The 15887-nt window shown below is 37.7% G+C and overlaps 1 protein-coding gene across 1 annotated transcript in view; it reads left to right on the plus strand.

The window, feature by feature from the left end:
• The first annotated feature begins 2921 nt into the window (after positions 1-2921).
• The window catches only part of Agps (alkyldihydroxyacetonephosphate synthase), a 608793-nt gene continuing 595827 nt past the window's right edge, over positions 2922-15887 (plus strand). The window contains exons 1-2 of the mRNA XM_090397415.1: positions 2922-2989; positions 3437-3633. Coding sequence (XP_090253541.1) covers positions 3488-3633 — 146 coding nt within the window. The 5' untranslated portion in view covers positions 2922-2989; positions 3437-3487. The remainder of the gene's footprint in view (positions 2990-3436; positions 3634-15887) is intronic.

A 15887-nucleotide genomic window follows, 5' to 3' on the forward strand; every position in this document is an offset into this window, starting at 1 on the left:
TTAGCTGTATGTCCTCGAAATTTTAGATTTTTGTCCTCGCTCACTCCTAGATTTCTTATCTCCTCAACCTCCTGTAATATATTCCCTATAACTGTGTACCCCACATTTCAGTGGCACACTCAGGATTTAATCTTGGCGGGGGTGGGGGTGAGCACTCATGGGTCTATTTGCGGGTCCATTGAGTTTTAATTTGAATGTAAATGATACCCAGAGAGATCTGAAAAGTGATTTGAGAATACACACTACGCATTGTATACAACCTATGACTGAGCATTTACATTGATCGCCAATACATGATACCCATGATCTCCTTTGGTCCGGCTTGGGCAAACGAAATAGCGCTCGGTCAGACGGAGCAATACTTCGTTCGCCACTGCCACATTCCATATTTGTTTGCCCCATTTCAAAATCTTACACACTGCAACATTGAACTTGAAATCCCCCTTATTTGTCCATTCAGCCTGTGCTTTCATGTCCTCTTGCAAGACCAAGGATTTCCTTTGCTCCTGATAGTTCTCCTCAATATTGGCATCATCTGCAAACAACTGCACATCACTTTTCAGATCTTTCTTGGTATCATTTACATTCAAATTAAAACTCAATGGACCCCCAAATAGACCTTTGGTGGGTTACACCATTAGTAACTTTCCCCTTCTCGAAATTTTCCGTTTCCATAGTAAACTCGCTGATGCCGATCAGAACAGCCAGTAATCAATCCAGCACACTAATTGAAAACCTATCTCCGTTTGTTCCAATTTAAATATTAGCTTGTCAATTTATTCAAGACATTTGCGAAATTTAAATACACTGATGCATATGCATCACCTTTATCCAATGTATTTGTCAGCTTGTTATAATAAGTCCGCAGATTGCTAAAACACGACCGTCCTTTAACAAACCCATGCTATCCATCGAATAGTATTTTCGTGTTTTCACGAAATACTATTCGATGTTATAATTCATTAAATTTCGTGTTATAATTCAAAGTCTCAGAACAATTTTGCATCTCTGCCCACTTCTTTGGAACTTGGCCCAGCAAGACTCATCTTAAAAAGATATGTAAAAGCCGTTGTTATCTCCCCAGAGCATTCCTTCAAAATACGTGACGAAATATCATCAAGTCCTGCAGCCTTGTTAACATCATTTTTTTCTTTCAATTTCTCATATATCTCTTGCTCACTCACTACAATTTTCTCTCCTCCTGCCTTACCACTGTATTCAAGGTCTCCATGATGTGGCATTTACAATAATGAAATATCTTCATGAATTACTCATTAAATACCTCAAGTATATCCTCTGTAGCGGTTATAATTGCACTATTTTTACTAATCAAAGTCATACTTCCATAATCACCGTTTCCTCCTCTTGCCACATATCGCAAAAAAGAAACTCACTAGGCAAAGTGAGTTTCTTTTTTGCGTTTCTAATGAGACTAAGTGCTGCACTTTTGCTGCCCTTATCAATCGAGTCATCTTCCTTGCCTGCTATTTGCACTTCTCATACAATTGGTTTGTATAACCACTCATCTTTTGCTTCTTCTGTAATACTTTATTCTAAGTTGCACGCTTCACCTCTAGATTTATCCATTTCACGCCTTCTTATTTAACATCTTGAAGTTTGGAATATATTGTGAAATAGCCTCCACCTGATAGTCCTCGATTAGGGTTCAAGCAGCACTGATATGCTCTCTATCCTGTTCCTCATTCCAAGTTATTGCCAACCTGTCTCCTGAGCTTTTTGCAATCGCCAGCTTTATAACACCACGTATATCCCTTTCTAACAGAAGGCCTCACATGGCTGGCAACCCTGTAAGTGATCATCATATGGTCACTCTCACTGAAATTTTGACATCTTAATTATAACAACATCCTATACCCTTGATCCTCATTTACTCTCTGTTCACTTCATTCAACCTAACATAATTGTCTCTCAAAAACTCTAGAGATTTATTCCCTTTTATGAGATGATGAGATGTAATCTCATCATTCCAATCTATATTAACATAATTAAAGTCACCCATAGTGATCACTCATTTCTTGCTAACCAGGTCATTTTGCCAATGCATATCCTCCTAACACCCCCTCCACATTCCTAGGTGTATATAAACAGCCAATTAATTTCTTTCTGTTCACAAACCCATGTGGTGGCTGGGATGAGAATAGCCCCACTGTAGCCCATTCATGTCGTACGAGTAGGGCCGCTCTGCGAGTATCTGATGCCCCCTATGCAAAGAAAATTTAGGTCTCCCATATATTGTCTCTCTCTCTATATTTTTTTTCATACTCACACAAACATAAGCCCCTAAGTCCTAGTGCCCCTAGGCGATTGCCGAGGGGCACTAGGACTCAGGGCCGATTTTATCACCTAATGATAAAATCGGCCCTGCGTACGAGGCGACTAAAATGGGAAGCCAAGGAGGGTAATGGATGGCAATGCTGTAGCCAATGAAGTTTTAACTGAGGCTCAGCTATTGCTGTTACCCTCCTGCTATGGTCAGAGCTTAGAGTTCTATATTACTCCATCCATATATTTTCTTCTACAGATAACAAGGAATATGAAAAGCATTCTCTGCCAGCAAAGGTTGCTCGATCGGTAGCGCATCTGCTACTAATGGCTCGCAAAAAGTTAAGCAAGTTTGAGCGCGGTTAGTAGTTGGAAGGAGTTAAAATGGTTCGATGCTGTTGCCACACTCTCCCTCGACGAGTCTTGTACTCCCTGGAGGTGTCACATAATAATAACTAATTCTTGCTTCACCCATCTAGCCAAAAAAAAAAAAAAAAGAAACGAAAAGATTCTGTTCATTTCTACCTCACGCACGCCATACTGCCTCAAAACAGCTGCCACTTGCAAATACACCTAAGATCGGCACAACCCATCTGCCACTATCAACAGCTGCCCACTTGCAAATACACCTAAGATCGGCACAACCCATCTGCCACTATCAACAGCATTATTGTGCCTTCTAATTAAGCTAGAGAAATTATCACTGGTTAGTTATCAGTTTGGTCAACTTTTCTGAATATTTAGTAGATTTCGTAATCAATAATCTCGACACCTGGCTGTAGGGTTTTTATATGCTCTGATTTGTTGTATGTTAGATAGTAGTATTTACTGATTTTTTGTATACCCCTCCCCTCTCTGTTAACTAAGAGGACGTTACCAAGATTGTGTTAGCAGATTTGTGCGAAAGAATTGTGTATTGTTTACAATTAAGTGCTATTGTGATTTTGTAATTGCGTACTAATTATTATCCAAAATTAGTGCATATATTTTCTGGATATAGTGATCCAATAATCAAGATCTTTAAAATGATATTGAAATTCATTATGCGCATGTAACTTCGAATGTTACCATAGTTTTCTCATTTAGCATATACGTAACAATATTAGATATACAACGGTTGGAGATTAGTTATTTCTTGTCTTCTTTCCTTTAGCTGAACCATTAGTTTGTCATTAATTCCTACGTGTTGGGTGTTTCGATTGCTATGGCAGGGAAGGAGCGGTTGGAGGCAATCAAACGTCATCTAGCTGGTTCTCAGGCGGGAGATTTGTTAGGAAATGATGGATGTCTTAAAACCGGATCTATACAGATGAGAGGTGCTGGAACTCGATCATCTGTTCCAAGGCGCAGGTGAGTTAGTTATTACATGCTTGTCTTTGATAGATGAGTGCTAATTTAACTTTGTAAGATTACCTCATGCTAGATGTCACTGAAGAATATATGAGAAATGTTTCGGACAGTATTGGAGCGAACATTTTCTGTTTGAATAACCTTAAATGGCAAAATGTAGTAAAAGGTGTTTTATTGAGGATGGATAACCCTCCCCCCCCCATCCTCCACAAGTGGCATCATATCTCTTCAACCGCACCAATTATACGGCCTTCCAAAGATACATAAAGAAAATACTCCTAAGGATAAGTAAGAATCAAAGAGGATAAGTAAAATCATCAAGCATGAGCTGTGAAAAAAAGAAAGAAATAAGGAGGAAATATAGGCTGAAGTGTGATCAACAAGTTTATGATTTTTGGTGCATGTTTTGCATGAATGGGCAAGAGAATTGGCCTTACCCTTGACCAGACTGTTTAATGCGTCACAGCTCTGGTAGAATTCCAAGAGAGTGGAAGGAATGTGTGATAGTTCCATTGCATAAAGGTGGGTCCAAAACAGAGGTTCAAAATTACAGCCCTTAACTATCTTGGGAATGAAACTTAAAAGTTTTGGAAAAGTTGGTGAAAGCATGAATTCAAGAATGGGTGGATAATAATTCGATATAGAACAACAATGCTTTTATGAAGGGAAGGTTATGCTTTAGCATTCTACTTTGTTTTTATAATAAAGTAATGCTTGAGTTGGATAAAAGTAATGACTGTACTTTTGGATTGTTGGATTTTGCAAAAGCATTTGATAGAATGCTGCATGAGAATCTGTTAAGTAAGCTAAGCTAAAGTGAATGAATGTTTAATTGGTGAGATGGATAAGTGGGTAGTTGTCAGACAGGCATTAAATAGTAGTGCATGGTGGTGTGGAGTCACAGATCAGAAAAGCGACCAATGGAGTGCCACAAGGTTCTGTTTTTGGTCATTGCTGTTTAATTTGTATGTTGATATCAGAGACAATTTGATGAGTGATGTCCAGTTATTTGCTAATAGTAAGTTAGGCAGAATAATATTAAATTAAAGTGGTGCAATGATCCTGCAAGATAATATGAATAAGCTAACATTATAGGCAAGGAATAATGTTTTTTTTTCTTTTTTTTTCTGGTAAAATGTAAGAGCATTTGCTTCGAATGTGAAGTTTCAGTCTGATTTTCTGTTGATGGGGTTTCACTGCTGGAAGTTGATGATGCCAGGTATCTACAAGTTGTGGTTGATGGGAACTGACGTTCTCAGATCATATTGCGAAACAGTGCAGCAGATCACTTGGATGCTTGAAAATATGCCGACTGTAGAATGTTCCATACAACGATAGACTGAAGATTTTGTGGTTTTCAAAAATTGGCAGTCAGAAGTAAGAGAGGAAACATGACAGAAAAAACATTCAAGCTGCTAAGAGTTTTGTAAACTACAGTTGGGGGGAAATTTTTCAGTGCACGGCAAGGGAGGTGGAAGAATGAGATCATCATTTGAACTAGAGTAAAGTTCCAGCTAGCAAGATTATGATTTTTTTTTTTGCTACGAGGCTGGTGAATGTGGGAGATGGATTGCATGAGGTGGGTGTAGTGTTTCATGAATGAATCAGTGTAAGATGAGATATGATAATATTGTTTGTGCCTCTAGGAGTGAGATTTTGGATGCATGTTGGAAGTGAGATAGGTAAGATATATTGTGAATAATGTTTTTGGCCTTCCTGCAGTGAGTCTTCGGACTCCATCGAATACCTGTTTAACAACAATAATAATAATAGTAATTCCATACTTTGAAGGTTTTGTTGAAAGTTGCATGTGTAATTACATGTAATGTGGAATCAGAGATATCTATCTTGGGTTTGAATCTCATCCAGGATATAAAGAATTTTTAAAAGGGCTTTGCAACTGAAGGTCAGTTATCCAAGGGAAGTGGAAGAACAAGAGGTCATCATTTGAACTTGAGTAAAATTGCAGTTAGGAAGAATGTAAGGTTTAGATTTTTTACTATGACGCTATCCACCATGCTGAGGTGCCAGTGAATTTTCTTCCAGAAACTTGGGTTTTTCATCCCATAGGACATTTAAACTGACCAGAAGATAATGCAGTTAACAAACACAATATAGTCCTTATTGCTTTGGCCATCTTCCCATATAATAATGGGATTATTCTGTAAATGCAGAATGCAAAGTCATTAGATATAAAATTAAATTTAAGGTGTATAATCTTGTAATTTGATAAATGGGAATTATTAATTGGTTACTCTATCCTTTTAGGTGGGAGGAGGTTCTCATTTTGATTTTTTTTGGCATCTTTTTTTTAATTATTATTATTATAATTCAGGCCTCCATGAAGTCAGGACTCATCATGGGAGGTCCTTCCTAGAAAACAGTCTATCATACCACTCCTTGAACTCATTGTTTAAGGAGTGGTATGAACCACCCTCCATGCAAAGAAACCACTTCACCCTCTTGCTCACAGCTTCCTTTCTTAACTTTCAGGTATAGCCCCTTGTCCTCATTTCTTCCACCTGGTCCATCAAGCAAAATAATCGGTGTTAACCCTGTAACTATCTCTCAACAGTTTAAGTCTCAATCATATCACCTCTGCTCCTCCTCCTATCTACCAAACTCTGCAATCTGCAATCTCTCAGCTTTTCTGCATAACTAACATTGTACAGTCTTGATACCTTCTTTGTTATCTTCCTCTGCACCCTTTCCACAGTTAATTTATCCCTTCAAATTCTTGGGACCAAATTTGAGAAAAACAGTCCAAATGTCATCTGATCAGGGCTTTATACAATGGAATGACAACCCTTTTATCTCTGCAGTTCAGCATCCTTCTCAGTATTGCAGCAATGCTCTGGGTTACCTACAACACCTTTGCAATATGTTCCTTGAATTTCAGGTTTCTATCAATCATCACCTCCAGACTTTACATTTTGCTGCATTAAATTAACATTCCCATTCATTTTCCCATCTGTCCAGTTTATTCAACTCCTCTTGCATGGCTACCACATCTGCACTATTACTAATAACCCTTCCCAGCTTCACATCATCTGTGAACAACTGAATATCCCACTGCAATCCACTGACAATATCATTGATTATAAACTTTAAACAATACAGGTCCCAATACTGACCCCTGTGGGACCTCACTTGTAACATTTTGCTTCCTTGATTTTGCCCCACATACACCATTCATGAATCTAGTTGACTAACCTGAAATGTAAACTCGTGCTGCAACATAAATATCAACTTATCATGTGGCACCTTGTCAAATGCCTTTGCAAAATCCAAAAAAAAAAACACAAAAAAAACCAAAAGGCAGAACATGCCTTTCCCTCATCAACTTATTATAAAAGGCAATTATATTACTAAAGCAAGAGCACTCCTTAACAAATTCATGTTGACTCTCACAGATAACATTATCCTAATCTGCCCAACACTGTATATGGTCTCTCACTAATTTCTCCAAGATCTTAACTACTGATGAAACACAAACTGGCCTCTAATTTCACATGCCCTAATGCAATGGCACTATCTTACCCTCCTTCCACTCCTTGGGTAAGTTCCGTCACCAGACTTTCATTGGAAAGCCAGGTCAATGGAGCTGACCTGGCTTTTCTAGCACATTCGCCTAAAACTTGTGGTGAAATTCCATCCATCTAGAGTACTCAATATTTGAAACATTCTCTCCTCTTGCACCTCTTAACCTCAAACTTGCCCTATCCCTCTTATATTAAAACCTGCTTTTCCAGAATGAAATACTCCAATAAAGTGTTCATTGAACAACTCCACTATGTTCTCTGCATCAGTCACTCTATACCCATTTTTATCCCACGATGTTATTCTTCCACAATCATTTCTCCTCCTAGTTCCCATGTTTAGCTATGTCCCATAGCTAAAAAATTCCTAAGGATTTCTTTAGTTCTTAGGGGCAATCTATTTTCATATTTCAGTTTTGCTTTCCTTACCATACTGGTTGCTTTCCTGGCCTGAATCTTATATACTTCATATGTCTGCTCTCCACTCCTCCTTGTATCTCTTCCATAACTTCTTTTTTACCTGCAGTTCCTGATTACTATTGTTTGTCATTCATGCCAAATTGTGTCCTCTTCTTCACTTATGGAATTCAGCTTACTATTACTGCCAACAGATATTCCTTCACAATTTCCCAAGTGCTAACTTCCAATTCCTCCTCCCATGGAACTGCCACAAGTTGATATTTAAGACTATTATAAATCACCTGCCGTATAATTCCTCATACATTCCCGTCTCTTTGTTGCTTCTACGTGTCTATTCATCTTCCAAGTTAAACCACATGGTCACTCTCTCTCTCTCCAAACGGGGGGGAGCAGAGATGCCATCTTGGTTATACTCAGCTCTTCTGATGCTCTGACCAAATCCAGAACCCTTGAACATTCTGTTCATTTTACTACATGATGCTTAAGACATTTATCCCTCAAAAATTCTCGAAATTACATTCCCTTATTACTACATGCATTTTCCTCTTCCCAACTTATACTGCTGTAGTTAAAAATCTCCCATAACAGTCATTCTTTTTGCACTTGCCAAGCTCAACTGCCTAAACATCTCTTGCTCCCCACCCTCTGTGTTCGTCGGCTTGTAGCAACACTCCACTAAATATTCTGTCTTGCCCACCTCTACGTCACACCATATGCTTTCAAAACCATTAATCTCATTGCCCTCCAAAACCTCAACTCTGAGAGGACAGAGGTCATCACTTATCATAAGCAGTACTCACCACTGTGTTTTCCCTTCCTATCCTGTCATAAAATGCTTTACCCTGCTACCTCTATTTCTGTAATTATCATCTTCCGACAACCACATCTCAGAGATCCCAATAATCTTTGGCTTGGCTGATGCTATCAGAGCCACTAATTCATCTCCTTTATTCCGGATACTCCTGGCATTAGTATAAAGCATAAAAATGCACTGCTTCAATACTTATCATTATCCCCTCTAGACCCCACTGAACTCTGTTACCTGATGTCATCTCCCAAGCACCCACACCTGCTTCCATCCACCCTGGGAATTCTAGTTTCCCTGCATTGACACACCGACTCATTCTGAAAACAGCAATCTCTCCAGATTCCTATGCCTTCCTCATTCAAATGCCCTCCAAGCATTCGTGTATTCCAAGCCTTTCTTTTCATACATTCTGGCTATCATGCTGTTCATTATTAATACTCATCTCCTTAGCTCGCATTTATCATACCTGGACAACACACACACACACACACACACACACACACACACACACACACACACACACACACACACACACACACACACACACACACACAATATCTTTCCTCTCTGCATTTTCTTTTGCGCAACCTCAAGCATGAATCTCAGATCTCTTGCCATCTGATTGACACTGCCTTTCAAATCATTCATGCCCACTATCACAATCATTTCATCCACCCTTTCAATCCTCATAAGTGCCATAGCTACACTTTCTGTCATTACTCCAGGCAAACACTCCTCACGCATCCTGTCTTGCACACCACAGATCATCGAGTCTTCATACATCACACCTCTTACTACTCTGTTCTTTGACTGCTCGCCTGCATCTCTCTCTCTCTCTCCTCTAACACTTTCTCTGTTTGTTCCCCTACTTACCTGTTCTCCCTCCATCCCTCATTCCAGCACTCCCTTGCATTCTTCTCATTCCTTCTCTTCTACTGTTTCTATTCTCTCCTCTTCTATCATTCCCTTCACTCTCTCAATCCCTCTCTTTTACTGTTTTAATTCTCTAATTTTCTAACATTCCCATCTCTCTCTCTCACTCCTATTCTGATTTGCCTTGCATTCATCAATTCCAAATTATGGTAGCCATTTTTATTTGGCAGATCCACAGAAGTTTTACAGTTTTGGAGAGTTTTAAAATTATTCGCAGCTCATTTACAGATTTTCCAGTTTCTGGTTTGTTAATGCCCAAGGTGTACTGATTTGTTTTCAAGATGGTGGCCATCTGCTTTTATGTTGAGTGCTCTTGTTTTATCCCAGTTTTGTATTTTATCTATAGACCATTCAATCTGCAAGTCTGAGATTTTGTATTCATTTTTTCTATCCAAAATTAAAATAAATAAATAATCCTTTTTTTTTTTTTTTTTAAATAATCATCAAATTCCTGACATGTACCATGAAGGGGTATACAGAGTATTATGATAGTACTACATGAAGAACATACATCATTATTAACTTCCTATCAATAATTTTTCTCCAAATTAATCTGTTATCTGTCAAGACTACAACATTATCAGATCTTATATTTCTATCTTCTAAGGCACTTTTTACTGTATCATATCAATCCCCCTATATCTTGGTCTTCCTCTGGGTCTTTTTTTGCTTTACTTGTTTTGCTAATCTTTCCTCTCTCAATCTGTTAAGCGACCATACCACCTGAGATTAGCTCTGCTAACACATTAGTGGATGCTAACAATGTCATGTTCTTTCCTAATATCCTTGTTTTTTAATATTATAATGCCATCTGTTCATACTCCTTATCTTTCTCAGGACTTTCATATCTGTATTCTCTAGTCTTTGGTCAAGTGTTTTACTTCTGACCCAGTTCTCAGATCCATAAGTTAAAATTAGTTTGAACACTGTCTTATATACAGCTAATTTTGTGTTTTCACTAATTTCTCTCTTATTTCATATAAATTTATTCAGTTGACTTCCTACCATAGAAGCTTAGTTGATTCTGTTGTCTATTTCCATACTTAATTTGTCATCGTACCTAAGTAGCTGAAATGTTTTACTGGTTCTATAGGTTTTCCATTCACTTGCAGATGATATTTTCAATGCTTCTGCCTATTTTCATTGTCTCTGTCTTGATATTACTGATTTTCATACCAAATTTATTACAACTGTTACTCAATTTAGTCTGGGAATCTTGCAGACTTGTACCGGATTTATTTAAAAGTATAACATCATCTGTTTAAAGTAAAGATCTTAGATTAACATATACAATTTTCATATTGCATTTAATACCACTTTCCTTCGTAATATGATTCATACAGATAATGAATAACATAGGAGATAATGTACCTCCTTGTTTGACACCAGATTTAACATTAAACCATCTTCCTGCATTTCAATTCCAACTGCTGACTTACAACTCAAATAAAGACTAAGTATTGATTGATATAATGCCCCATTGACAGCATACAACTGTAGCGTTTTGAGTAGCTTTTCTCTTGGCTCCTTGTCATATGCCTTTTACAAGGCTACAGAATTTAAATAGAGGTCTTTCTTATATTCCCATTATTTCTCAACTGTTTGTCGTTTAGTGAAAATCTGATATTGAAAGCATCTATTTGGTCTGAATCCAGCTCGTTCTTCATCAAGCTTCCCTTCCACAATCCTTCTCCACTCTTTCTCAAGTATACTTGCATAAATCTTACCAGGAACACTCCATAGAGAAATACCTCTGTAATTCCCACATTCAGTTTTATTTCACTTTTTGTATATGGGTACTCTGAGAGTTCTACTCCATTCATCTGGAATTTGTTCCTTTGTCCAGATCTTCTGAACTGTGCAGTGCAGCCACTGTAAGACTTTTATACCCCCATACTTGAGTATTTCTAGTCGAATACCATCTACTGCCTTTCCACATTTCAGGCATTGATGGCTTTTTCTACTTCAAGTATGGATATGTATTCCTGGTATGCCTGTTGAGCACCTTTTACCACTGTGCTGTCACTGCTGGTTTCATTTAGCAATTTTTTGAAATAATTACTCCATATATCAAGGATATCTTTTTCTCCAGTTTTCATGTCACCTTTATCATCTGTAATTCCTTTTACAGCACTTTTTCCTCCATTTCTGTACTTTTTTCCAACACCCCCGGAATATTTTGCTACTTTCCTTATATTTCTTTTCTATGTTGATGAATGATGGCCTGCACTCGAATTCATTTGATATCAAAAACCTGAAGAAATTACTTCTTGGTATGAGACCCAATGCAGAGAGTCAGGGAAACTAGATCATCAAGAGAGGATAGGAAAAATGTGTGAAAGTTCAGCTATGGTATACCAATGTGATAATGATACGAATGCCTTTGAACATGGTTATGTATGTGGCAAAGGGGTGGAAAAATATGCTTTGGGTTTGGAACTTTTAAGTATGTCTGGGGAGAGAAAATTTTAGAACAAGACCAAATAGATTGCATGTCTAATTATAAGAATAGGCTAGGTCGTAATTTGTTATGTCTATAAACAAATGCCAGGAGCATTAGAAACAAAGGGATATACTTCGAGTATAATGGATATACTATTTTTAGAAATAACAGAAGAGATAGGAGAGGAGGAGTGCAAATAATGATATCAAATGATTTAATTCCAGTTAGGATAGAAATACAAGAAAACAATGATGGTAACAATGTCCCATATAGCGATGAGTTGGAGTCTATCTGGTGTGAAGTGGATGCTAACAGAATGAAGTATATGGTGGGATGTTGCTACAGACCTGACAGCTCAGTTGTAAGGGATGAAGAAATGCATTGCCGATTTAGTCTTATGGGTACCAAGCGAATGATCATGATGGGCGACTTTAATTTTCCAAACATTGATTGGGTAAAAGAGAAATCTCATGATAAGAAAGAAGAGGAATTTATTTCATTGTTGCGAGACAACTTTCTCAAGCAGCATGTGAAAGAAGGAACTAGAGGTCAAAGAGTGTTGGATTTGCTCATAGCTTCAGAAGGGATCTCTGTCAAAAATATGGCTATTTTACCACGAATTGGTGACGGTGATCATGCGGTTCTTTCCTGGGAAGTATCTACTTGTATTGAAGCTCTGATTAAGATAGGTTACATGCTGAACTACAAAGCAGGAAATTATGATCAACTTAGAAGAATACTATCTTTGGTTCCATGGTATCAGTTACTGAATGGAAAAAATATCAGCAATGCATGGCAGTCTTTGAAAAAATGCTTGAATGAGGCAGTATCTCAATGTATCCCTAGTGTTCAAAGAATAAATAGGTTGGGAGTGAAATGGATGTGCAGCCTTATTAAGGTAGAGATCCACAAAAAGAGGATGATGTGGAAAGAATATTGTGAGAATAAGAGTTAGAGGAGTTATGAAATATATAAAACTCAGGCCAGAAAAGTAACGAGTATTTTGAGAAAAGCTAAAATGGACTATGAAAAGAAATTGCCCATGCAAGCTAAAATCAATCCAAAAGAATTTTATCGTTATGCTGCAAGCAAAAGAAAGAATGAATGTGGAAAAATAACTTTATTGAATGCAGATGGTGCACAAGTGTCAGAATCTAAGGAGATTGTTCAGTTAATGAGTGCTTACTTTGCTAAGATATATCAACCAGGTGTGTGTGTAGCATGGTGCACAGTGCTACTGCTATGTTGGATGAAGAGTTAGAGGTTCATGAAAATAAGGTTGAAGAGCTCTTGCATAACTTGGATAAGAATTTGCCAATAGGAACAGATGGAATATCAGCCTGTCTGCTAAAGGAATGTTCAGCTGAATTGGCTAGGCCTTTCACACATTTGTATGACTTGAGTCTGAGCTCAGGAATGGAAGGAATGTATGACAGTTCCATTGCACAAGGGCAGTGCAAAAAACTGATGTGTATAACTACCGACCTATTAGTATCTCTGGTGTAGTAGTGAAGATTTTAGAGAAGTTGATAAGAACTCTCATACAGAAGTGGATAGACAAGCATTCTATATTCTGCGGGGAACAGCATGGGTTTACTAAAGGAAGGTCATGTTTTAGCAATTTGCTCATATTTTATAACAATGTTATGGCTGAGTTGGATAAAGGGAATGGATACACTCTGATAATGTTGGATTTTTCTAAGGCATTTGATAGGATACCATATGACAGGTATCCTATCAGATTAGTTAGTTGCGTAAACTGGAGAATATGGGATTGGAACATAATCTATCGACTTGGATCAGGGGATGGTTTATAGACAGATATCAAAAAATGATATCTATCTATAAATGAATCTGCCAGATTTAAGGTAACCAGTGGTGTACCTCAGGGTTCAGTCCTTGGGCCATTATTGTTCAATCTATACTTTAATGACATCAAGCAGGGTTTCTCATCAGATATGCAATTGTTTGCTGATGATGCCAAGATAACAGGGAAATCAGGAATGCTACTGATTTCCCTGTTATCTTATGCTACTGATATTCAGCAATTACAAAATGATTTGAATATACTGAAAATCTGGGCAAATGAAAATGGCTGTAAGTTTTTAATGTTAGTAAGTGTAAAGTTATGCACTTTGGCGTGATTAGAGTTCCAGCGGCATATTATATTAGTGGGGTTATGCTACAAGAAACTGAAGAGGCAAGGAATCTTGGTGTATTGGTGGATAAGAATTTAAAGTTCAAAGGTCACATAGCAAAAGTTGCAAATACAACTCGGAGGATAATTGCCATGTTGAATCGAACCTTGACATGTAAGGATAAGGAAGTAATTTTGCCTCTTTATACCACACCTGGATTACTGTGTGCAGATTTTGTCTCCCATGTTCCAAGGGAGATAAAGAAGCTGTGGAAAGGGTGCAAAGAAGAGTTACAAAGATTATATCTGGATTATGGGATTTAGATTATGAGGACAGATTGCGAGTATGTGGATTGCAGACTCTGGTTAACAGGAGAAAGAGGAGTGATATGATAGTGGTCCATAAACTTTTGAATGGGTGTTATAGGATATCAAATGATGAAATTTTTCGTTATTTGGAAGGTGGGGAGAGAACAGTGGGGCATCCACGGAAATTAAAGTTGTTCTCACTGAAGAAAGGGATAAGAGCTAGGTTTTTCTCCCAGAGAGCAGTGAGTGAGTGGAATAATTTCCTCTTAGGGATAGTGAGTGCATCTAGTGTAAATGAATTTAAGGGAAGGTATGATAGCTGGGTTAGGTAATTTACAGCCTCTCTCAATGAGTCCTTGACTCCCTGGAGGTCTCAGATAATAATAATAATATTCTTAGTGAAGTCTCTCCATGACTTTTGTTTAGCTAGTTTTACACAGCATTTAGCTTTCCTACATTGGTCTCTGTATTCAGTAAGAGCACAAACTGACTAATTCACCAGAAACTTTCGATATGATTTCTTCTTTTTCTTCACTGCCTCTTTAACTTCCTATGCCTGCCATGGAGTTCTGATTTTTATATCCTTGCAGACAACCTCACCACCTGCCTCTCAGGCTGAATCAATCAATGTTTTCTTCGGGATTTGTCACTGAATCTCCGAAGTTTGGTTTCTTTTCTCAAACCCTTTCATGTTTTCTTGAATAATGTTTGTGTATTTTATTCTACAGTTCACATCTGAGAACTGCTCAACTTTTATTCACTTTAAAACTTTCTTACATGTTCTTGATTTCAATATTATATCCTGTTCAAGACTAAATGGTGATCACTTTCAATTTCAAATTCTCTGTACACTCTAGTGTCCTGCACCAGTGAGAAATCATCACTATCAACAACACAGTCAGTGAGACTTCTTATTTCTTGCCTCTTCTCTCCATGTGAATTTGTGCAAATTTTTTTTTATGTGGGAACATTGTGTTAGTAATAACCAGTCCATGTCTTGAGCAGTAATCTGACAATCATTTTCTACTCTGCTATTTAGATTCCCAATAAGAACCAACTTTTCTTTTTTCATTGTATCAACTGCTTTCTCTAAAGCCTGAAGGGGTGCAATTCTAGCTCGCCTCCTCGTGGTGCACTCTGGGTCACAATAAAAAGAGCTATAGCAACCAGTGGCCTGACCATTGTGCAATTTCCCATATTTACACATGGAAAATCAAAACCTTCACAATGGTTCTTCTTCAAACCAGCTGATATGGAATATTGGACATAATATCCGTATCCGCCAGATAAATGTTGAGGGCATTAGTGCATCAAAATGTCAATGTCTTTCGAAACTTCTACAAGAAAATGTCGATCTACTCCTCATTCAAGAATCACATATCAAAACTGAAGATCAATTTAAATCTAGAGCAATAATCCCTGGTTACGACATTCTTGGGTTTATCTACAGTCATAGCTACTGCAACATAACATATGTCCGAAATGATATTGAGAATGCTGTACTGATATCTTCTTCTACTAATGACAAAATCCATAAGATCGCTGTTAAAATAGCGGACATTATGATTGTGAATGTATAATAAACCACCTGCAACTGTTTGGCCAAATGATGTTCTACAGACATACTCCCACCCAACTGTGTACTCTGGGGTCTTCAACAGTCAT

This window comes from Typopeltis vanoorti, chromosome 9, assembly GCF_054136105.1.
Source record: "Typopeltis vanoorti isolate ZY-2024b chromosome 9, IOZ_Tvanoo_1.0, whole genome shotgun sequence".
Classification (NCBI taxonomy): domain Eukaryota; kingdom Metazoa; phylum Arthropoda; class Arachnida; order Uropygi; family Thelyphonidae; genus Typopeltis; species Typopeltis vanoorti.